This window comes from Leucopleurus acutus (assembly GCF_964270905.1).
Source record: "Leucopleurus acutus genome assembly, chromosome: 8".
Classification (NCBI taxonomy): Eukaryota; Metazoa; Chordata; class Mammalia; order Artiodactyla; family Delphinidae; genus Leucopleurus; species Leucopleurus acutus.
In genome coordinates, this window is record NC_139151.1 from 30458643 (window position 1) to 30480887 (window position 22245).

A 22245-nucleotide genomic window follows, 5' to 3' on the forward strand; every position below is an offset into this window, starting at 1 on the left:
ATCATTTAAGTTGATACAAGTTTCTGGTAACATCCTAGTTCTTGGGTTGTTATTGGCTCACAGGTTTCATTACATCATTATGCTCTTAATTTTTATATATATATATATATATATATATATAATGTTACATATATGGTCTTTTATAGGTATCAAAGATTGCATTTTGAAAAGTAGTAAAAAATTCAAAATTAGAGAAATGTACAAGTCCTATAGAATCATAAGTCCTATAGTACATTAAGTTTTAAGAAAAGCAGGTTAAGGGGAATAAGTAATACTAAGTGTTGAGGGAAGTTGCTATTTTATATAAGTGGTCAAGGAAGGCATGTTTGATAAGTTAATATTTAGAGATCTGAAGGTAGTTAAAAGGTAAGGCATGCAGATATCTAGGGGATGAATACTCCAGGCAAAGTAAACAGAAAATTAGAAGGCTCTTAGGCAGAACCTCAAGACAAGTGTGGCAAGTATGGCTGCCCCAGAGTAAGCAAGGAACAGAGGACCTGAAGACAAGAGGATTAGAAGACAAAAAGACAAGAAAAGAGGATTAGAAAACAAGGCAAAGAGGGAGTAGAAGGCCTGAGCATGTAGGTGCTGGGAGACCTTTGCAATGAATGTTTTAACTCTGAGTTAGGTGGGAAGTGACTGTAGGAAAATAACTATTGCTATTACCATCTATAGAATATGAAAATGTCCATCCTTTTGTTAGAAGATCTTATTTCCTGGGTAGAGTTGGGCTGACCTAAAATAAGGAAGGCTTTTTCCAGAAGCCAACCCTTATTTGACCATACCTAAAATCTCCATAGAGAGATTTAAGTGTATGTGTAAATGTGGATTCAAATGACTTTTAAGACGTTTTTTTCTGAATCATGTAGGGTATTGACTAGATGCACAAAAGTTAGAATTATTTGCATCAAAGTTTCATATAATTATCTCAGATTGCTCTAGAGATTCAATGATTTCTCAAGAAATTGAGGGAGTGGTTTTGCTGAAGACTATTTTAAGAATTGCACTTTACCATTTCCCTGAGTTTATTAATTCCATAAATCACAGGTTGAAATTGTTGAAGTGGAAGTCTTAAATATCAGATTCAATAATGACTTTTTCCCCCCATATAGCCATGGAATCAAATCACAAACTCAGAGCAAAGAAAATACTTTTTTTTTTTTGTTTTTTGGTTTTAAATGGAAGAACAAAACTGGCAATTAGCAAATGTAGGAGTTCCTAGGTTTAAGATAGTCATTTGAGGGAAAAAAAAAAAATCCTAAAGAACTGAATTCTTGGAAGCAGAACTCTCCCCTATGGGGGGAATTTCATAAATTAAGAAACCTAAATTACAGTTATGGGCATACTGCTTACCAGTGTATGACAGTAGGAACTCAATACCTCTCTAAATAAAGTTTTGAATAGATTATTTCTAAAGTCTTTTCTACTAGTGTAATTCCTTAGCAGCTGGTTTGTTTTTAATTTTTATTTTTAATTCTGAGCTTATAGTCAAGTGAGAAATGTGACATTGTTTTGACCAGTTTATAAAAAAGAATCTGATATGCAGGTTTTATGTCATTTAGAATACCAAAATGATCATAAAATTACTTAATAAGTAAGATCAGAAGGAAACTTTCTCAATCTGATAAAGGATATCTATGAAAAACCCTCAACTAACATCATATCTAATGGTCAGAATGCTTTTCCTCTAAGATATGGACAAGGCAAAGTCTATTCTTCCTATTCAGTATTTACTGGGGAACCTTGTCACACTTAAAAGGCAAGAAAAATAAATTACATACAGATTGGAAAGGAGGAAGTAAAACTATCCTTATTTGTAGACAAGATAATTGTTTTCATAGAAAACCTCAGGAAGCTACAAAAAAGGTTATTAAAATGAGTAATTTAATTTAGAAAGGTTACAGAATAACAATATCATTTAAAATCACATCAGAAAAGATAAGTAAATTTAAAAAATCACAGAAATATATTCTAAAAGACCTAAACATTGATTCTCTATGTATAGTTCAGTAAACCCCATATTGATAATATTTCAATTCTCCCCCAATTGATCTCTAGTTTCAATGTACTCCCAATCAAAATTCCAGTAAGATTTTTTCGTGTATGGAAATTGACAAACTGATTCTAAAATTTATATGGAAGGTCCTAAAGTAGCCAAAATATACTGAAAAAGAAGAAAAACGTAAAGAACTTTAAGATTATCTGATTTAAAGACTCACTAGAAAATCACAATAATCAAGACATGTTGTTTTAACATACCAGTAGACATATAGATCAACTGAACAGACCACAGTATATGTGGTCAACAATTTTTTACAAAGGAGACAAAGTAATTCAATGGGGGAAACAATAAAGAACACTTACAACTCAATAGTAAGACAACCAATAACTGAATTTTTTTAAATGTGCAAAAGATTTGATCAGACACTTCTAAAAAGATATACAAATGACCAATAAGCATATTAAAAGTTGCTCAATATTACCAATCAGAAAAATATAAATTAAAACCATAATGAAATATCATTTTACATTCATTAGAATGGCTAATATTAATAATAAAGATGGGCAATACTAATATTTTGGGGGCTGAAATTTTAATAAATCTCAGTAGCAGGATAATTCACATGAGCACTAAAATTGTCTAAATATAAAATTAAAGCTAGTGATCTAAAAAGACAAAAAAAATCTTTAACATCCATTAAGTACTATTAACATCCATTAAGTACTAGACAAAAACTAGATGTCATCACCAACTAGAAAACAATTAGATACTGAAGAAAGGAAGTAGGGATAAGACATTTCACTACAAATTCATGCCATCCATTCTCACTGAGCATTATCTGATGCTGAGCATTATGGTAGGTCTGATGAAGAGTGGAAAAGTGTGGGAAAATGTGATAGGATAAAGCTTCATCAGACCTGCCATAAAAACACTCAAGATTAACAGCTTCTTTGGGCCTTCATTTCCTTATGAAGGCTCCCATGGCATGTAAAACAAATAAATTTGTATGTTTTTCTATTGTTAACTGTATTTTCTCATAAAGCCCCAGCTGAGAATCTAGAAGAGAAAAGAAAAGATTTTTTTCCTCCCCTACAGTATGATACATTCAATTGATTCTATACAACACATTACTTGAACTCTGGATAAAAATATTCTTTTCTCAAAGGTCATAAAATATGCTAATACCCAATTTTAATCCTCAATTTAGAATTTTTATTATTTCAATTTATCTCCACACTAACTTATTATTTATAACTTGTTAAAAAAAATAGTGGTTGCCCTATGGTTTATACCCTACATCTTTAATTAATCAGTCAGCCTTCAAATATTATTATAATGTGCCACATGTTCAATAAGGACCTTAAACTGTATACTCCAAATTCCTTCCTCCTAATTTTTGTGCTATTGTTGTTCATTTTATTTTTACATACACTATAAATACACAAGAGATTGCAGCTATTTTTTGCTTTAGGCAGTTAGTTATCTTTCAAAGAAATTAAAATAAAAATTTAGTTTAACTCACTTTATTTCATTTCCAGAGCTCTTCATTTGTTAGTGTAGATTCAATATTGTCTGGTAACACAGCTCTTATGCCTAAAAAACTTCTTTTAACAATCTTGTAGAGTAAATCTGCTGGCAATAAATTCTGGTTTTATTTGTCTAAGAAAGACTTTATTTCTTCATTTTTGAAAGATATTTTGCTAGGCATGGAATTCAGGGTTGAAAGTTTTTTCATTCAGCACTTTAAAGTTACCATTCCATTGTCTTCCGAGTTGAATGGCTTCTGAGGAGAAGGCAGCTCTAATCCTTATCTTTTTTCCTTTGTATGTAGTATGTCTTTTCTCCCCCTCTGGCTGCCTTCAGTGTTTTAGTCTTTTGTTTTCAACAGTTTAAATATTTTATGCCTAGGTGGGTTTGTTTTTTCTTGGTGTGAGTGGGATGGGGATTTATCCAGCATGGTGTTCTTTGAACTTCATGGATTTGTGGATCTCAAGTACATAATTGTTACACTGTTTGATATTGTTCCACAATATTGGATGCTTTGTTCTATTTTTTTTTTTTTTCACTCTTTTCTTCTCCTCTGTTTCAGTCTGGGGAACTTCTATTATCTTCAGTTTCAGTGATTCTCTCCTTGGCTGTTTCAAGTCTACTGATTAGCTTGTCAAAGATATTCTTCATCTCTGTTACTACACACTTTATCTCTAGCACTGTTATTCATTTTTATAGTTTCTATATCACAGCTGAAAGTAACCATCTGATCTTGCATATTGTTTACCTTTTCCACCAGAATCTTTAACATAAAAATCATAATTATTTTAAATTGCTGTTAGCTCCAACATCTGTGTCATATCTAAGTCTAGTTCTATTATTTTGTCTCTCAAGAGACAAAACTTTTAAGAGAATGTGTTATCTTTTCTTGCCCTTTCATATGCACTATAGTGTTTTGTTAAGAGCTGACCATCTTGTGTGAATGGTAGAGACTAAGGTAGTGTTAATGCTTGGAAATGGGCATTTCTTTCCTTCTGTTAGGCCTTTAGTGTGGGGTCTGTGTTAATTAAGTCAGGGTTTGGGCTAGATTTGAGGGTAGTTGTTGCTAGAGTTACCCTTAGTACATCACAGGTTTCAAATTCTTCTGCAGATACCTTTTATTTAGGTTGGGCCTGGTTTGACAGTGGGTTTTATCCATGTCTCCTCCACCCTCATGTTTAGGTCTTCTCTTTTTTCTGCACCTCAAAGGGTCTATCTCTTGTGACTCTTAGCAGTAAGTAATAGTATAGTAATTACTAAAAGTAATAAGTATAAGTAAACGTGCTACTTATTTTTTTCCAACATTTTATTTTGAAAATTTTCAAATATACAGAAAACTTGAAAAAATTATACAGTGAAGACCCATATACTCAACACTTAGATTTTACAATTAACATTTTACCGTATTTGCTTGTTACTTATTACTCAGTGTTTGCTAGCCTACTCTGGTGTTCTAATTAAGACTCAGTTTTAGGTAGACGCTGTATCCCTGGGTCTTAGAGAAGTGGGCTTCTCAGCGTCCCTTCCCCTGCCCCAGCTGTAGTTCTGGGCCTGCCAAAGATTCCTGCCCCTTCCCACAGGTACAGTGGATTTTTTCTGTTTGCTAATATGTCTCAGAGATGATCTGTCTGCACTTGATTATAACCCTTCTAGCAGTGTAATCACTGCTACTTATTACTTGATGGTGGAGAAGAAGAGATGGCAACATTCTTGTTGTTCTGATTAGGCTTCAGTCTTAGGTAGATACTGCACCCACGGGTCTCAAGATTGTGGCCTTCTCATTGCTTCTGCTCCTCCGAACTGTGTAATTCAGGCATAGATTCCTTCCCCTAACAGAGGAGTAGAGAGTTTTTTTTTTTTTTTCTATTACCTTCTCCTAGCTGTATCAAGTTTTCTTCAGTACCCTAAGGGCAACAGTGGTTTTTATCCTTGTTGTTTTGTTTCTTTGTCTCTCCCCACAGATTAAGGCTTTTGCTCCATAAAGCAGATAGGGACAGAGTTTCATGCCTCTCCTCCTCCCAAACTGACATGATTCCTTTCCCTCAGGCCACCATCACAAAGGAAGTTTTCTAAGTACTCTCACCAGTTGGGGGTCCATGGGGAAAAAGGCTTTAACAGGGTGGGAACTCACCCTATATCTGTGATCTTCATTTTCTAGCAGCCTGAACTTGGCCTTGACCAATTCATTAGGCTTAATTCCTACCAGTGCCTGGCTGCATCTGCTCCAGGTGGACAAACGCTTGTGTCTTGTAACCACCTGCAGGCACCTGTCTCTCCTTAGATTTCAGTTAGTTGTTCCGCTAATTCATCTCTCTGATAGGTTCAAGAAAAGTCATGTACTTGGTTTGGCTTCTTCTGTTGTTGTAAGAGTAGAAACAATGCTCTTTTCATCTCTCTCTATCCCTGAGGTTAACTTATTATTGATCCTTCTTTCACTCCAAGTATGGCCACAATCAAGAATAGATTTTTCATATTCCCATTTATCTAATCCAATGAAAAGAGCACCTTTTTGGTCTCAGCATCTGAATATTAATCCAGGGAAGAAATCTGAGTGACTTTGCTGGTGCACTTTCACCAAGGAGATAAGAGTACTGTTTTCTGCTCAGTTTTGGTTCAAGTGGAGAAGGGATGTGAAAGAGATGAAGGAGAATGCCATTGTCATTAACAGTTCCATTAGAACCAAACAGAAAACTGAGACCTACTATTTCTTGAGTGCTATTTTAATTATTTCATATATCTGGGCAGACAAAAATCAATATATGTCCCCTACAGAAGATATTGCCTCATCTTGGTAAACAAGGACACAAACTAATGATAACAGTTTTGGACTTAATTGATTAAAGAACATGATTTTAAATATTAAACTTAATTATGTTTAGCTTTCATTTTCTCAAACAAAAAACTTTTGTTTAACAAAACAAGCTGTAGGAACTGGAACTTTTTTTTTTACTATAAAAAGTAAAATTTCTAACATTCATAAATCTGAAATTGTAAGAGAGGTATAATTTCTGCTTTAAAGATTTCTTTAGTGGAGTCTCATTTAGCTTAATTTTAAAGTGCTCTCATATACTCAAACTGGCTTAATTGCACAAATTTTGTGCAAACATTTAAAAATATCATCTTTGTTTTTTAAAAATTTATTTGTTTATTTTTGGCCGTGTTGGGTCTTCATTGCTGTGCGTGGGCTTTCTCTGGTTGCGGTGAGCAGTGGCTACTCTTCGTTGTGGTGTGTGGGCTTCTCACTGCAGTGGCTTCTCTTGTTGAGGAGCACAGGCTTTAGGCACACAGGCTCAATAGTTGTGGCGTGTGGGCTTAGTTGCTCTGCGGCATGTGGGATCTTCCCGGACAGGGGCTCGAACCCATGTCCCCTGCATTGGTAGGTGGATTCTTAACCACTGCACCACCAGGGAAGCCCCCTAAAAAAATCTTCTAATTCATTCAAAAATTTTCTTCAGAAATTAAAAGTGAAAAGTGCATACATTCATTGAGATACAAATTCTCAGGATATGTACTTAAATAACTATAATATATGCTTCTATTTTATCCTTTATATTGCAGGGGGACTTTTTCATAATCTTTCTCCCCCACTAGACTGAGTTCCTTCAGAACAAGGACTATTTTTATTCATCTCTACATTGCCAAAACCTATTTTATGTCCAAGGTACACTGGAGGCAATTAATGTTGGATAGTTGAGCATATATTAAAGTAAAAAATATCAGAGGATCAATACAAACACTTCATGAAGAGGGTGAACTTTGGACAGGGTATTGAAAAAAATATTTAAACAAGCAAAAAGTGGTGGCAAGGGCAGTTCCAACAGAAATGAGGTAAACAAAGGAACTTGGAAATGCATTTACCCAAAAAGCTAATAGAAATATTTTAAAGCATTTTGTTTACAAATCAACTGAAACAATATTTATGGTTGCTTTCAATGTAAAATACATCTTTAAAGTCATAGCAATACTCAGTGGAAAGTATTAGGGTACAATCAGCAAACAGGTGTTCTCTACCCTGAAGTAACTCACAATCCTGTAACAGAATACAGGAAAAAAACATACTCCAGTCTCTTCCAACATTAATGTCTCCCTGAATCTTGTATTCACATTAAATTACCACATTTTTGCCTTTTCTTTTTAAGTTTTTTGGCTGAGACATAGGTTTTGGTCAGTGCTGAAGTTCTAAATTAATCACCTCTATTCATTTGCACCACTTTTTCACCCACTGCCCCACCCCCTGCCTCCCCAAACACTGAAATTTTATTTCCACCCTCCAACCTTCTACAGGAAGAGGCTCTAGAAAGTCTTGGAAACCTGGTCAAGGTCCATGACATTCTCAACTCTGATCAACATTTAGCACTTAGAACTCCTCCACTCCACTTAAAACCATTGCCATACACTCCCATCACCTTGGAACTCTCCTTTAAAATTCTTCTGATTGTCTTATTTTCTGACTGCAGTTTACTCTTGCTAACATCTTTCCAGCTCTAAACATATGTTAAATGTAGGTATTTCCCAGAGTTCTACCTTCAGGCACTCTTTCTTCCTGCTCTATCAATGTTCCCTAATAATCTCTCATTCCCATGGCTTCAACTCTAACAGATGTGTTGCTGTTTGTCAACCTCTTTTTAAATTAAATGTATGCCTGAATTCTCTCCTGTGTTTATCTAGTCAAAATTCCTACTAGACATTTTCAACTAGATATTACATGGACACCTCAAATAAATATTATTATTATTACAAATAATAAATATTATTCATTTACCCATCGAATTAACACATCAAGTTGATATCTTCCCCTCCCCATCATCAAAAATAAAACCCAAAGCTTCTTCCTTTTGACATTCACATTTTGACTAATGCAACAGCACCCATACAACATTTATGAGATGGTGGAAGAGTTGAAGGAAAAAGGGATAGTGTAATAGCTGATGTGGATGAAACACATTATTGTGTATATATTGCAACAGATTAAAAAAAAAATTGGGAGCGACTGACAGCATCATGGCAGTGTGAGTCATTCCTTTTTTCTCTCCTTTTTGATTTACAACTAATTGGACATCCCTAACTGAAAAAAGCACCTATATACATCATACCAGGACACCTGAGAGATCTACACATATGTGCACCTGAAAGTGGGTGGACGCAGCAGAATGAGGGTAGTGGCTGTGGAGCTGGAGGTGGCAGAGGCATGTCCAGCAGCGGGACAGTACAACCTTTCTGGCAGAGGAGGTGGAGAGTGAAGTCAGTGATTGGGGGTGTGCCTAGCCACACATTCTGCAGGAGGAGGGACTCACTGCTCTCTCTGAGGAGGGAGTGCAGTGACAGGGGGCAGAGAAGGAAAAGGGAGGTAGGCAGACAAAGAGATCTGAAGGAAAGCCTTTCCTGCTGTCTGCCCCTGGATTCTGGCCCTAGGACTTCTAAGACCCTCCAACGTGAAGATCCCCCTCCTGGGCCACGGGCACACCCAATGCCCCTAGTGCTAAGCACACACCACCCCCAACTCTGTTGCCACACTTTAAAAATTTTTTTGGCCAGGTTTTTGGTTTTTTTACACGTTCCTGTTTCCCCACCTTAGCAGCAGCGAGCCATCTCCAATAAGAAAAAACAAAAACTTGTGCTATAGCGCCACCTTCTGGAAAACAAAAAAGGCTCCTAATTATCAACCTACTGAGCTGTTAGAACCAAAGTAAACAAAGTCTTGCCTAAATGAGAAAGATGCTCACTACTTCAAATGTGATGGCAGAGGCACTTTTCATCAAACACTTTGAAAAAGCACAGTAACACACTATCACAAAAAGACAGTGGCAATTTTCCAGCAACCAATCCCAAAGAAACGGAAGATTGCAATATAACAGATAAAGAATTAAAAATAGCTGTTATAAGGTAAAATAGATAGCTAGTAGATAGTGGGAAGCAGCCGCACAGCACAGGGAGATCAGCTCAGTGCTTTGTGACCACCTAGAGGGGTGGGATAGGGAGGGTGGGAGGGAGGTAGACGCAAGAGGGAAGAGATATGGGGACATATGTATATGTATAACTGATTCACTTTGTTATAAAGCAGAAACTAACACACCATTGTAAAGCAATTATACTCCAATAAAGATGTTAAAAAAATAGCTGTTATGAAGAAATTCAGTGAGCTACAGGAAAACCTAAAATGGCAATACAATGACTTTAGGAATAAAATTAATAAACAGAAGGAGTACTTTACCAAAGAGACTGAAATTCTAAAAAAGAACCAAACAATATTATGCCAGCACAAAAACGGACATGTTTTTTTGTCTGTTTGTGCCACCAATGGAACAGAATAGAAAGCCCAGAATTAAATTCCACTATATACAGTCAACTAATATTTGACAAGGGAGCCAAGAATACCCAATGGGGAAAGAATAGCTCTTCAATAAATGGTGCCAGAAAAACTGGAGAAATACATGCAGAACAATGAAATTATGCCCCCATCTCATGTCACTCACAAAAATTAACTCAAAATGGATCAAAGACTTAAACATGAGACCTGATACCATAAAACTCCTAGAGGAAAACACAGGGAAGAAGCAATGCCTTGGCAATGATTTTTTGAATATGACACCAAAAGGATAAACAACAAAAGCAAAAATTAACAAATGTGACTACATCAAACTCAAAAGTTTCTGCACAGCAAAACAAACAATTAACAAAATGAAAAGAAAACTTACAGAAGAGGAGAAAATTTTTGAAAATCATATATCAGATAAGGGATTTTTTTAAGTTTTGAATTTTATTTATTTTTTTATACAGCAGGTTCTTATTACTTATCCATTTTAGACATATTAACGTGTACATGTCAATTCCAATCTCCCAATTCATCACGTCCCCCCACCCACCCCCCACCACTTACCCCCCTTGGTGTCCATACGTTTGTTCTCTACATCTCTGTCTCAATTTCTGCTCTGCAAACCAGTTCATCTGTACCATTTTTCTAGGTTCCACATATATGCATTAATATACGAAATTCATTTTTCTCGTTCTGACTTACTTCACTCTGTATGACAGTCTCTAGATCCATCCACGTCTCTAGAAATTACCCAATTTCATTCCTTTTTATGGCTGAATAATATTCCGCTTTATATATGTACCACATCTTCTTAATCCATTCATCTGTCAATGGGCATTTAGGTTGCTTCCATGTCTTGCCTATTGTAAATAGTGCTTCAATGAACACTGGGGTGCATGTGTCTTTCTGAATTATGGTTTTGTCTGGGTATATGCCCAGTAGTGGGATTGTTGGGTCATATGGTAATTTTATTTTTAGTTTTATAAGGAACCTCCATACTGTTCTCCAGAGTGGCTCTTTCAATTTACATTCCCACCAACAGTGCAAGATGGTTCCCTTTTTTCCACACCCTTTCCAGCATTTGTTGTTTGTAGATTTTCTGAATATGTGCATTCTAACTGGTGTGAGATAATACCTCATTGAAGTTTTGATTTGCGTTTCTCTAATAATAAATAAAGCTGATGTTGAGCAGCTTTTCAAGTGCTTCTTGGCCATCTGTATGTCTTCTTTGGAGAAATGTCTATCTAATTAGATCTTCTGCCCATGTTTGGATTGGGCTGTTTGTTTTTTTAATATTGAGCTGCATGAGCTGTTTATATATTTTGGAGATTAATCCTCTGTATGTTGACTCATTTGCAAATATTTTCTCCCTTTCTGAAGATTGTCTTTTAATCTTGTTTGTAGTTTCCTTTGCTGTGCAAAAGCTTTTAAGTTTCATTAGGTTCCTTTGTTTATTTTTGTTTTTATTTCCATTACCCTAGGAGTTGGATCAAAAAAAATCTTGCTGTGATTTATGTCAAAGAGTGTTCTTCCTATGTTTTCCTCTAAAAGTTTTATCGTGTCCAGTCTTACATTTAGGTCTCTAAATCATTTTGAGTTTATGTTTGTGTATGGTGTTAGGGAGTGTTCTAATTTCATTCTTTTACATGTAGCTGTCCAGTTTTCCCAGAACTACTTATAGAAGAGTCTGTCTTTTCTCCATTGTATATTCTTGCCTCCTTTGTCATAGATTAGATGACCATAGGTGTGTGGGTTTATCTCTGGGCTTTCTATCCTGTTCCACTGATCTATATTTCTGTTTTTGTGCCAGTACCATATTTTCTTGATTACTGTAGCTTTGTAGTATAGTCTGAAGTCACGAGTCTGATTCCTCCAGCTCCATTTTTTTTCCCTCAAGACCACTTTGGCTATTTGGGGTCTTTTCTGTCTCCATACAAATTTTAAGATTTTTTGTTCTAGTTCTGTAAAAAATGCCATTGGTAATTTGATAGGGACTGCATTGAATCGGTAGATTGCTTTGGGTAGTATAGTCACTTTCACAATATTGATTATTACAATCCAAGAATGTGGTATATCTCTCCATCTGTTTGTATCATCTTTGATTTCTTTCATCAGTGTCTTATAGTTTTCTGCATACAGGTCTTTTGTCTCCTTAGGTAGGTTTATTCCTAGGTATTTTATTCTTTTTGTTGCACTGGTAAATGGGAGTGTTTCCTTAATTTCTCTTTCAGATTTTTCATCGTTAGTGTATAGGAATGCAAGAGATTTCTGTGCATTAATTTTTTATCCTGCTACTTTACCAAATTCATTGATTAGCTGTAGTAGTTTTCTGGTAGTATATTTAGGATTCTCTATGTATAGTATCATGGCATCCTCAAACAGTGACAGGTTTACTTCTTCTTTTCTGATTTGGATTTCTTTTATTTCTTTTTCTTCTCTGATTGCTGTGGCTAAAACTTCCAAAACAGTGTTGAATAATAGTGGTGAGAGTGGGCAACCTTGTCTTATTCCTGATCTTAGTGGAAATGGTTTGTTTTTAACCATTGAGAACGATGTTGGCTGTGGGTTTGTCGTATATGGCCTTTATAATGTTGAGGTAGGTTCCCTCTCTGCCCACTTTCTGTAGAGTTTTTATCACAAATGGGCGAATTTTTGTCAAAAGATTTTTCTGCATCTATTGAGATGATCATATGGTTTTTATTCTTCAATTTGTTAATATGGTGTATCACACTGATTGACTTGTGTATTCTGAAGAATCCTTGTATCCCTGGGATAAATCCCACGTGATCATGCTGTATGATCCTTTTAATGTGTTGCTGGATTCTGTTTGCTAGTATTTTGCTGAGGATTTTTGCATCTATATTCATGAGTGATATTGGTCTATAATTGTCTTTTTTTGTAGTATCTTTGTCTGGTTTTGGTATCAGGGTGATGTTCACCTCATAGAATGAGTTTGGGAGTGTTCCTCCCTCTGTAATATTTTGGAAGAGTTTGAGAAGGATGGGTGTTAGCTCTTCTCTAAATGTTTGATAGAATTCACCTGTGAAGCCACCTGGTCCCGGACTTTTGTTTGTGGTAAGATTTTCAATCACAGTTTCAATTTCATTACTTGTGATTGGTCTGTTCATATTTTCTATTTTCCCCTGGTTCAGTCTTGGAATGTTATACCTTTCTAAGCATTTGTCCATTTCCTCCATGTTGTCCATTTTTGGGGCATAGAGTTGTTTGTATTAGTTTCTTAGGATGCTTTGTATTTCTTCGGTGTCTCTTGTAACTTCTCCTTTTTCATTTCTAATTTTATTGATTTGGGTCTTCTCCCTCTTTTTCTTGACGAGTCTGGCTAATGGTATATCAATTTTATTTATCTTCTCAAAGAACCAGTTTTTAGTTTTATTGATCTTTTTGCTATTGTTTTCTTTGTTTCCATTTCATTTATTTCTGCTGTGATCTCTATGACTTCCTTCCTTCTACTAACTTTGGGTTTTGTTTGTCCTTCTTTCTCCAGTTCCTTTAGGTGTAACATTAGATTGTTTATTTGAGATGTTTGTTGTTTCTTGAGGTAGGATTGTATTGCTATAATCTTCCCTCTTAGAACTGCTTTTGCTGCATCCCATAGGTTTTGGATCATTGTGTTTTCATTGTCATTTGTCTCTAGGTATTTTTTCATTTCCTCTTTGATTTCTTCAGTGATTTCTTGGTAATTTAGTAACGTATTGTTTAGCCTCTGTGTTTTTGTGTTTTTTACGTTTTTTTCCCTGTGATTTCTAATCTCATAGTGTTGTGGTCAGAAAAGATGCTTGACATGATTTCAATTTTCTTAAATTTACTGAGGATTGATTTGTGACCCAAGATGTGATCTATCCTGGAGAATGTTCCATGTGCACTTGAGAAGAAAGTGTAATCTGCTGTTTTTGGATGGAATTTCTATAAATATCAATTGAATCTATCTGGTCTCTTGTGTCATTTAAAGCTTGTGTTTCCTTACTAATTTTCTGTTTGCATGATCTGTCCATTGGTGTAAGTGAGGTGTTAAAGTCCCCCACTATTATTGTGTTACTGTCAATTTCCTCTTTTATAGCTGTTAGCAGTTGCCTTATGTATTGAGGTGCTCCTATGTTGGGTGCATATATATTTATAATTGTTATATCTTCTTGGATTGATCCCTTGATCATTATGTAATGTCCTTCCTTGTCTCTTGTAACATTCTTTATTCTAAAGTCTATTTTATCTGATATGAGTATTGCTACTCCAGCTTTCTTTTGATTTCCATTTGCAAGGAATATCTTTTTCCATCCCCTCACTTTCAGTCTGTATGTGTCCCTAGGTCTGAAGTGGGTCTCTTGTAGACAGTATATATATGGGTCTTGTTTTTGTATCCATTCAGCAAGCCTGTGTCTTTTGGTTGGAGCATTTGATCCATTCACGTTTAAGGTAATTATTGATATGCATGTTCCTATTACCATTTTCTTAATTGTACTGGGTTTGTTTTTATAGGTCATTTTCTTCTCTTGTGTTTCCCACTTAGAGAAGTTCCTTTAGCATTTGTTGTAGAGCTGGTTTGGTGGTACTGAATTCTCTTAGCTTTTGCTTGTCTGTAAAGCTTTTGATTTCTCCATCGAATCTGAATGAGATCCTTGCCAGGAAGAGTAATGTTGGTTGTAGGTTCTTCCCTTTCATCACTTTAAATATGCCATGTCACTCCCTTCTGGCTTGTAGAGTTTCTGTTGAGAAATCAGCTGTTAACCTTATGGGAGTTTCCTTGTATGTTATTTGTCATTTTTCCCTTGCTGCTTTCAATAATTTGTCTTTAATTTTTGCCAATTTGATTAGTATGTGTCTTGGCATGTTTCTCCTTGGATTTATCCTGTATGGGACTCTCTTCACTTCCAGGACTTAGGTGGCTATTCCTTTCCCATGTTAGGTAAGTTTTTGACTATAATCTCTTCAAATATTTTCTCGGCTCCTTTCTATCTCCCTTCTCCTTCCATGGCCCCTATAATGCAAATGTTGTTGCATTTAATGTTGTCCCAGAGGTCTCTTAGGCTGTCTTCATTTCTTTCCATTCTTTTTTCTTTATTCTGTTCTGCAGCAGTGAATTCCACCATTCTGTCTTCCAGGTCACTTATCCGTTCTTCTGCCTCAGTTATTCTGCTATTGATTTCTTCTAGTGTATTTTTCATTTCAGTTATTGTATTGTTCATATCTGTTTGTTTTTCTTTAATTCTTCTAGGTCTTTGTTAAACATTCCTGCATCTTCTTGATCTTTGCCTGCATACTTTTTCCGAGACCCTAGATCATCTTTACCCTCATTATTCTGAAATCTTTATCTGGAAGTTTGCCTATCTCCACTTCACTTAGTTGTTTTTCTAGGGTTTTATCTTGTTCCTTCATCTGGTACATAGCCCTCTGCCTTTTCTTCTTATCTTTCTGTGAATGTGGTTTTTGTTCCACAGGCTGCAGGATTGTAGTTCTTCTTGCTTCTGCTGTCTGCCCTCTGGTGGATGAGGCTATCTAACCAGATAAGGGGTTAACATCCAAAATATATAAAGAGTCAGTCAACTTAATCACAAAAAATCCAATTAAAAAATGGGCAGAAGAACAAAAGAGACATTTCTCTGAAGAGTACATCAAAATGGCCAATAGATACGTGAAAAGATGCTAAACATCAGTAAACATCAGAGAAATGCAAATGCAAACCACAATGAGGTATCACCTCATACCTGTCATAATGGCTATCATCAAAAGACAAAAAATAACAAGTGTTGGCAAGGATGTCGAGAAAGGGGAACCTTCATGCACTGTTGGTGGGAGTGTGAATTGGTGCAGCCGCTACAGAAAACAGTATGGAATTTCCTCTAAAAATTAAAAATAGATCTATAATATGACCTAGAAATTCCACTTCTAGGTATACACCCAAAGGAAATGAAAACAGGATTTCAACAAGATATAAGCACTCCCATGATAATTGCTGCATTATTCCCAATAGCCAAGATATGAAAACAACCCAAGTGACTATTAATGAAGAATGGATAAAAAAGATGTAGAATATATACACTATGGAATATTATTTAGCCACGAGAAAGGAGGATATCCTTCCATTTGTGACAACATAGATGGACTTTAAGCACATTATGCTATGTGAGATAAGTGAAAGAAAGTCAAGTATTGATTCTAAAATTTAAACATGTAAAAAACAGAGAGTAAAATGATGGTTACCAGGGGATGGGGGTGGCGGAGATAAGAGTGATTGTGTTTAAGGGTACAAACTTAAAACAAGCAGTAATAAGCCATAAAGATCTAATGTACAGTATAATGAATATAAACAATAATACTGTACTATAAATACATAATGTGATAAATATCACTACATCAGCAAACAAACAAACAAAAAGCTGACTCACAGCACTGAACATAAGTATCATTAACACTGTAGTAAACACCACTTGTGGTATCTGCCTAGTATGGATGCACTCAATTAATGTTAAAATGCCAAATCATCAAATACCTGCTTCAACATCAGTTCCACATCCCTGAACTTGTATATGATCAATAATATTTTTTTGAAATCTACTCAGTGTCATTCAGACTGCTTCATATCTGAACATTCACTTTCAAAGAAGGCCAAGCATTCTAAGTGTGGCTCCAAATGTGACTTGGAGTGAAAAGCTCTAAATATAGAAATTTTATCAGTTTATATATAAGTGTTTATAATTATGAAAAAGAAATGTTGCAGTAATTGATGCACTCTGAAAGCTGTTTAAGTATAAAAACTAAAATAAAGAACTGTTAAACAGTTAAGTAAATTAACAGTAAAACAGACTGACATTTAAAATATAAATATTAAGAAAGTATGTATCACCAAAAACCTTTAAGGAAGAACATGTTACCCTCTTTTCATCTAATAAATATTTATAAAAATTTAAATACTAAGGCAAGAAAAAAATAGCAGAGATTAGATCATAGTAAAATAACTTTTAGAGAATTCTTTGGTATACTAACTAGAAAAAGTAAAAAGTAAAAATAAAGCCTGGGTTGTCTCAGGACTATCTGGGAAAATGAGATTGGAGTCTGTCTTCCTACAGTACTACTTTCCTAGAAACTACAGAGGTAAGACAAATGTAAAATGTTTGTCTGCCTAGTTTGCTATGAAACCCCTGATCCCTGGGATTCCACTTAGAGTGATGAGCTTCATGTTAGCATAGCATGCAAGCCCTGTACCTATGTGACTAAAATGTAATAGAAGATTTGTGGGAAACTAAGGCTATGATTTAGCGCCATGACGGTCCTCTCAGTCTGGGCTCTTATCAATGGCAGCCATACATGGCCCAGGAGCAAAAGAAGGTACACATATAGGTGGTTGGTGGGCCTCTCCATAAGATGAAGATGCGCAGTATTCTGTATTTCTTGTCTTATATCCTTCCCAGAAGTCTCTAAGGCCGTATCTATCCTAGGTTACTCTTTTCCCTTCATTAGACATTTGATCCAAGCTGGGCTAAAGGAGATTCTTTCAGAAGCTGAATGATACTGACATTAGAAGTTTTGAAAGCCATGTTAATAACAGGACTTTCAAGACAGACTCTTGAATTTCTTTTGATAAGATTCCCACAGTAAATACTCTTCTTGAATTATATGAAATAACCTTTTATTCTTTTAATGACCTTTTAATTGTTTTAACCTCTTTTGCTTAAGAATTGTTGTAAAATTATACACAAACACATATACAACACAAACAAGTACACACAAAGGTACATATGCAATTCTTATATGTTACTGATGGGGTTATTGAAAAATAACTATCTCAGGTCAACAAAAAGCATGGAAGGAAAAGAACAGAGTGTAATCATATACGTTATAAAGCTAAGGGACACGTAGGAGTTTCATTCCTTCATGGGAGTATCTGACTTAACACTTTGCATGAGAAAGGGAAAAGGAATTAGCGTCTTCAGCTAGCATGGACAAAGAGGTTGTTAAGATCTTATTTGTTCCAGAAAACATTTATACTTATTTACACATTATGCAAATGAGCATATATTTATATACTCAAACATCTCTTTTACAAAGATGTGAGAATGAACATTAAAATTCCACAATGAACAGTTTAGTGAATAATAGCAGAGAAAAAATTTAGTGAATAATAAGAGAGAAAACATTACCAATTTTATAAATGTTGGCTAAAATAGCAAAAAGTACAAAACAGTACAGCTAAATAAGGTAAAGTAATCTAGCTAGGATGCCTGTAAATTACCAAAAGTAAACTTTTTTTTTTCAAAAGTAAACTTTTAAGAGCAATAAGAATCTTCCATACACTGATCCACAACGAACCTTATGTAACAGTTCACAATTTGGTGCACGTACTTAGCAGTACATTTATGCCTGAGGAGCAGTTGTAGCACATGGTGCAGAGGCCATGTCTTTACTCAGACAGACAATTTAAATACTGTTTCTGCCTTTTACTGGCTCTGTGATCTTGGGTAAATAACTTAACTCTCTCCATTTCAGTTTCCTCAGGTACTGAGAGGGAAAAGTAATAGATCTTACCTCATAGAGTTTATAAAGACTAAGGTTTCTGAGTATAAGGTATTTAAAACACTTTCAGGCACACAGTTAAAGGTCAATAAATGTTAGCTCTTAATTATTTGGTCTCAATAGAAGCTAGAATATACAGTGTTCATGGCTAATGTTTTTCTATATCTCAATAATTAAAAAATCCGTATTTCCCTCAATGTTTTACAACATTCAGTCATGAGTAATATCATATGAAATATTAAATATTTATCTTTTATGCAGATTATATCTCTATATCTGATATTTGCTATGAAAATATCAAATTTAGTGACATATTCAATTGCATAAATTAAATTTAAAGTACCTTAATAAGATAAATCACAGGAGTAAAACCAATATATTCTGGATAAAATTGATAGTGTTCAGTGTTACTTTACTAATTTTAACAAATGTATTAAGATAGAACTATTTGGCTCATTTAAAATTTATTTAAGGTAAGACTGGAATCTATTGTATTAAATAAAATTAAAGAATTAAATAAAAGCATGTGGATATGTAGTATTAAATAAAATGTAATGTTTCTTTTAGGCTCAGTAGCAACATTTTTTCTAAAACATGTATCTTTTTTTAGGTTACCTGAGAACTGATCATACGCTGAGATGAACGAGCAATATTGGCAGGTAGACCAAAGAAACTAGGTTTGTCATCCTCTGGAAGTTTTTCAATGACGGCACGATAGTCCTAAACACAAATAATTAAAAAACAGTTTTTCAATAAAGATTAAACTTACAACCACCGAAATCGGAAAGAACCAGAATATTGTGAAGTATTAAATGATTAATTATTCATGTTACATTGTCTAGGTAAATCTCACTTTCAGTCTGTATAGCATTAACTCAGTAATCTAATGGAAATATTCTTTGTCACTACTTCTTCATACTTAAATTATTTGATACTATACTTTCTTATCCTATACTTCTCACATTCAGAGGGGAATTGATTAAAACAAACATAGCTGAGTAACTATGCCTACTATGTGTAGTTACTTTTCCTGTAACCTACCAAAGACTAATCTGCAGAGTGTAGCTCTGTTTATAATGAGATAAATATTACAACAATCTTTTCTTTTAAACTTATAGAACTCCCAGAAACCTATACTCACACAGTCTGATATACAAGAACTGCTTTGTAAATTGCTTTATTATAAAGCAATTCCACAGTTAGTCTTTGCTGGTGAGGTGTGATGAAATGTATCGAAAATCCTATCATTTCATCCCAAGAATTACTGTAAGCACTGCAAAGGCTTGATTTGCCAAGCGCTCATCTGAACAGTTTTCACTTCAGATTCTAGACGGGAAACTAAGTGTAGATCAAGAGGATTTATTCAGTTTGGCTGAAAGATGGGAATTGTTTTGTTTGTTTTCATGAGGAGACGAGTTATTTTAAGGCAGGTGTTGTAAATATATGCATCTAAACTGTTCTTGCTGAAGTAGGGGAAATTGTTTTTGATGAAGGAGACTCATCTTCTGCCCCTACCCCCATCATCCTTTCTCATCCTCCGCAGCTGCCTCTGCAGTATTTCCAAGACACAGGTCCTGGGCTTCCTGGAGTTTAACTACAGGAAGTATGTCAAAGTTTGGAAAGACATGCTGTTCTTTGAAGTATTTCCTCTCCTATATCTCAGTAAACTTCCTTAAGGTTTTCAATCACAATGTAGATATGCATAAATATATATGTATGTATATGTGAGTGTATGCTTGTATATATCCATGCATATGTGTGTGTGTTTCTCATCTCCTGGGAAACTTCTGGCTTCCTCCTCCTATCTAACTCAATTAAATAGAAAGCTAAACATTGACTCTCATAAATCATCTTATAATTTTTTTTTTCTATTTTTTAATTTTTTTTTTTTTTTAGATGGAAAATAATCTCCCATCTAAAAAAAAATCTCCCATTCCAGATCTTCACGTGCCTCACAGCACGCGGGATCTTAGTATACCGACCAGGGACCGAACCCACGCCCCCTGCAGTGGAAGCACAGAGTTTCAACCATTGGACCACCAGGGAATTCCTATAATCATCTTATAATTTTAAAGCTATTATTCTTTGTATTTATACACTTTATTCATTTTTAAATGTCTGTGAAATTTTCTCATCTAGTGTGGCTAGAGTCTTCTCTCTACCTAGGACTATACACTGACATATTTCCTAAATAGTAGACTACTACATGTCCAAACTGATTTATCCTCATTTGGACACAAAAGAATATATATCAAATGATACCCTTTACATGAAGTACAAACACAGGCAAAACTAACACAGGCTGTTAGAAGTTAAGCTAATGTATCCTTTGTTGGGGAGGTAGTAACTAGAAGGGAACTTGAGGACGACTTCTGGGGAGCTGAAAATGTTGTTTCTTGATCGCAGTGCTGGTGGCAATCATGTGTTCAATGTATAAAAATGCACTGCATTGTACATTTATGATGTACACTTTTCTGTATATATTTTATTTTTCAATTTAAGCTTCAAACAATAGAGATGAAAGACTTCTCACGGTACATTATCTGAAATAAATATATAATAAATAACTATGTGATATTTGTTTGCTCATTCACTCTAAGGTTCTCCCAATAAAAAGTAAACTCCACAGTGCATCAAGAGATCCACAAAGTCTGGAACAGCATTATCACTGAGCAAATGTTCAACGTGTATTATTGAATGAATGAGTAAGTGAATGAAAGATACTGAAAAACAAAATCGATGGAATACTTAATAACAAAATAGATAAGATATTCAATAAAGTAATATGTTTAATACTGATTTTTAAGCTTTGTTTTCTGATTTACATCACTAAAACAAAAGAATTTTCTTGAAAAATATTTGAATAAGAGAAAAAGGCACAATACTGATAGAACTATATAACTGAATATATATATTTTGTAATTCATGAAGAAATGTATAATTTTAATACTCTATGTAATGAAAACGTTATTTGGGCATTCATACAAATACAAATTTGTGGCAAAATAAACTAGAATTGAAATCTTTGGGCTACATTTTGTACTATTTTCTGGAAAAGATTATTGCATTCTAGGAGGCTTTTATATGATGACTCAAAGCAAAAAGCTACAGCTGGATAAAATAAATACACATAAACAAAAATGTTGCTATGAAAGCTAGATAAAGTGAATCTCTCTTGTATATTTAGAACTTCTTTAAATTTATAAGCCAGAGTATGAAGATAGATATTTGTTAAATAATATTTGCTTTCTTTCAAATTTAATGTATCAGAGTACTCTCATAACTATGAAGAAGTAGCATATTCTCCCATTCCAGATCTTCATGGCAGCCCTACAATGTAAAAATTTTCCTTGGCCACCCCCGTCACGATTTACCTATTTACTATATCCTATTATTATCAATCAGTGATCATTAAGTATCCAAAAGTAATAGGACACCTAACTAGAGTTTAAAGAATCAGGCTGCATATTGGCATAATAAAAAAAAAATCCATATTTTTGAATGACAATTGCTTATACATTTGAAAAGAAACAACATATATTTAACAATATAAGAAATTGTTCAAGTTTCTATCTGGTAGTAAATTGAAAATAATTAATTTTACCTACCAAAATGCTGCAGGATTTTGGTAGATATATGGAGTACGGAAAAATGCTTTTCTTGTTCCTTTGGTTTAATACATCAATTATTGAAGAATTAAAAAACTGTTTCAGGTATGACTGAAGAACTCTAAGGTCAAAATAGTTATCTATACGTCCTCCATAAATAGCATTTTCTAGCAAACCATGTACAAATTCCCATTGTACATCTTTGGTACCTATAATTAAAAAAAAAATATTCGTTTCATTTCTAAGATATTAGAAAATTTCTAAAACAA

General features: G+C 34.5%; 1 protein-coding gene across 1 annotated transcript in view; it reads right to left on the bottom strand.

Annotated features, from left to right (window-relative positions):
• Positions 1-22245, bottom strand: part of LOC309964926 (cytoplasmic dynein 2 heavy chain 1-like) — a gene marked incomplete at both ends in the record, with an annotated part of 239188 nt that overhangs the window by 79006 nt on the left and 137937 nt on the right. The window contains 2 exons of the mRNA XM_082844100.1: positions 18984-19088; positions 21977-22185. Of these exons, the coding sequence (XP_082700226.1) occupies positions 18984-19088; positions 21977-22185 (314 nt within the window). The remainder of the gene's footprint in view (positions 1-18983; positions 19089-21976; positions 22186-22245) is intronic.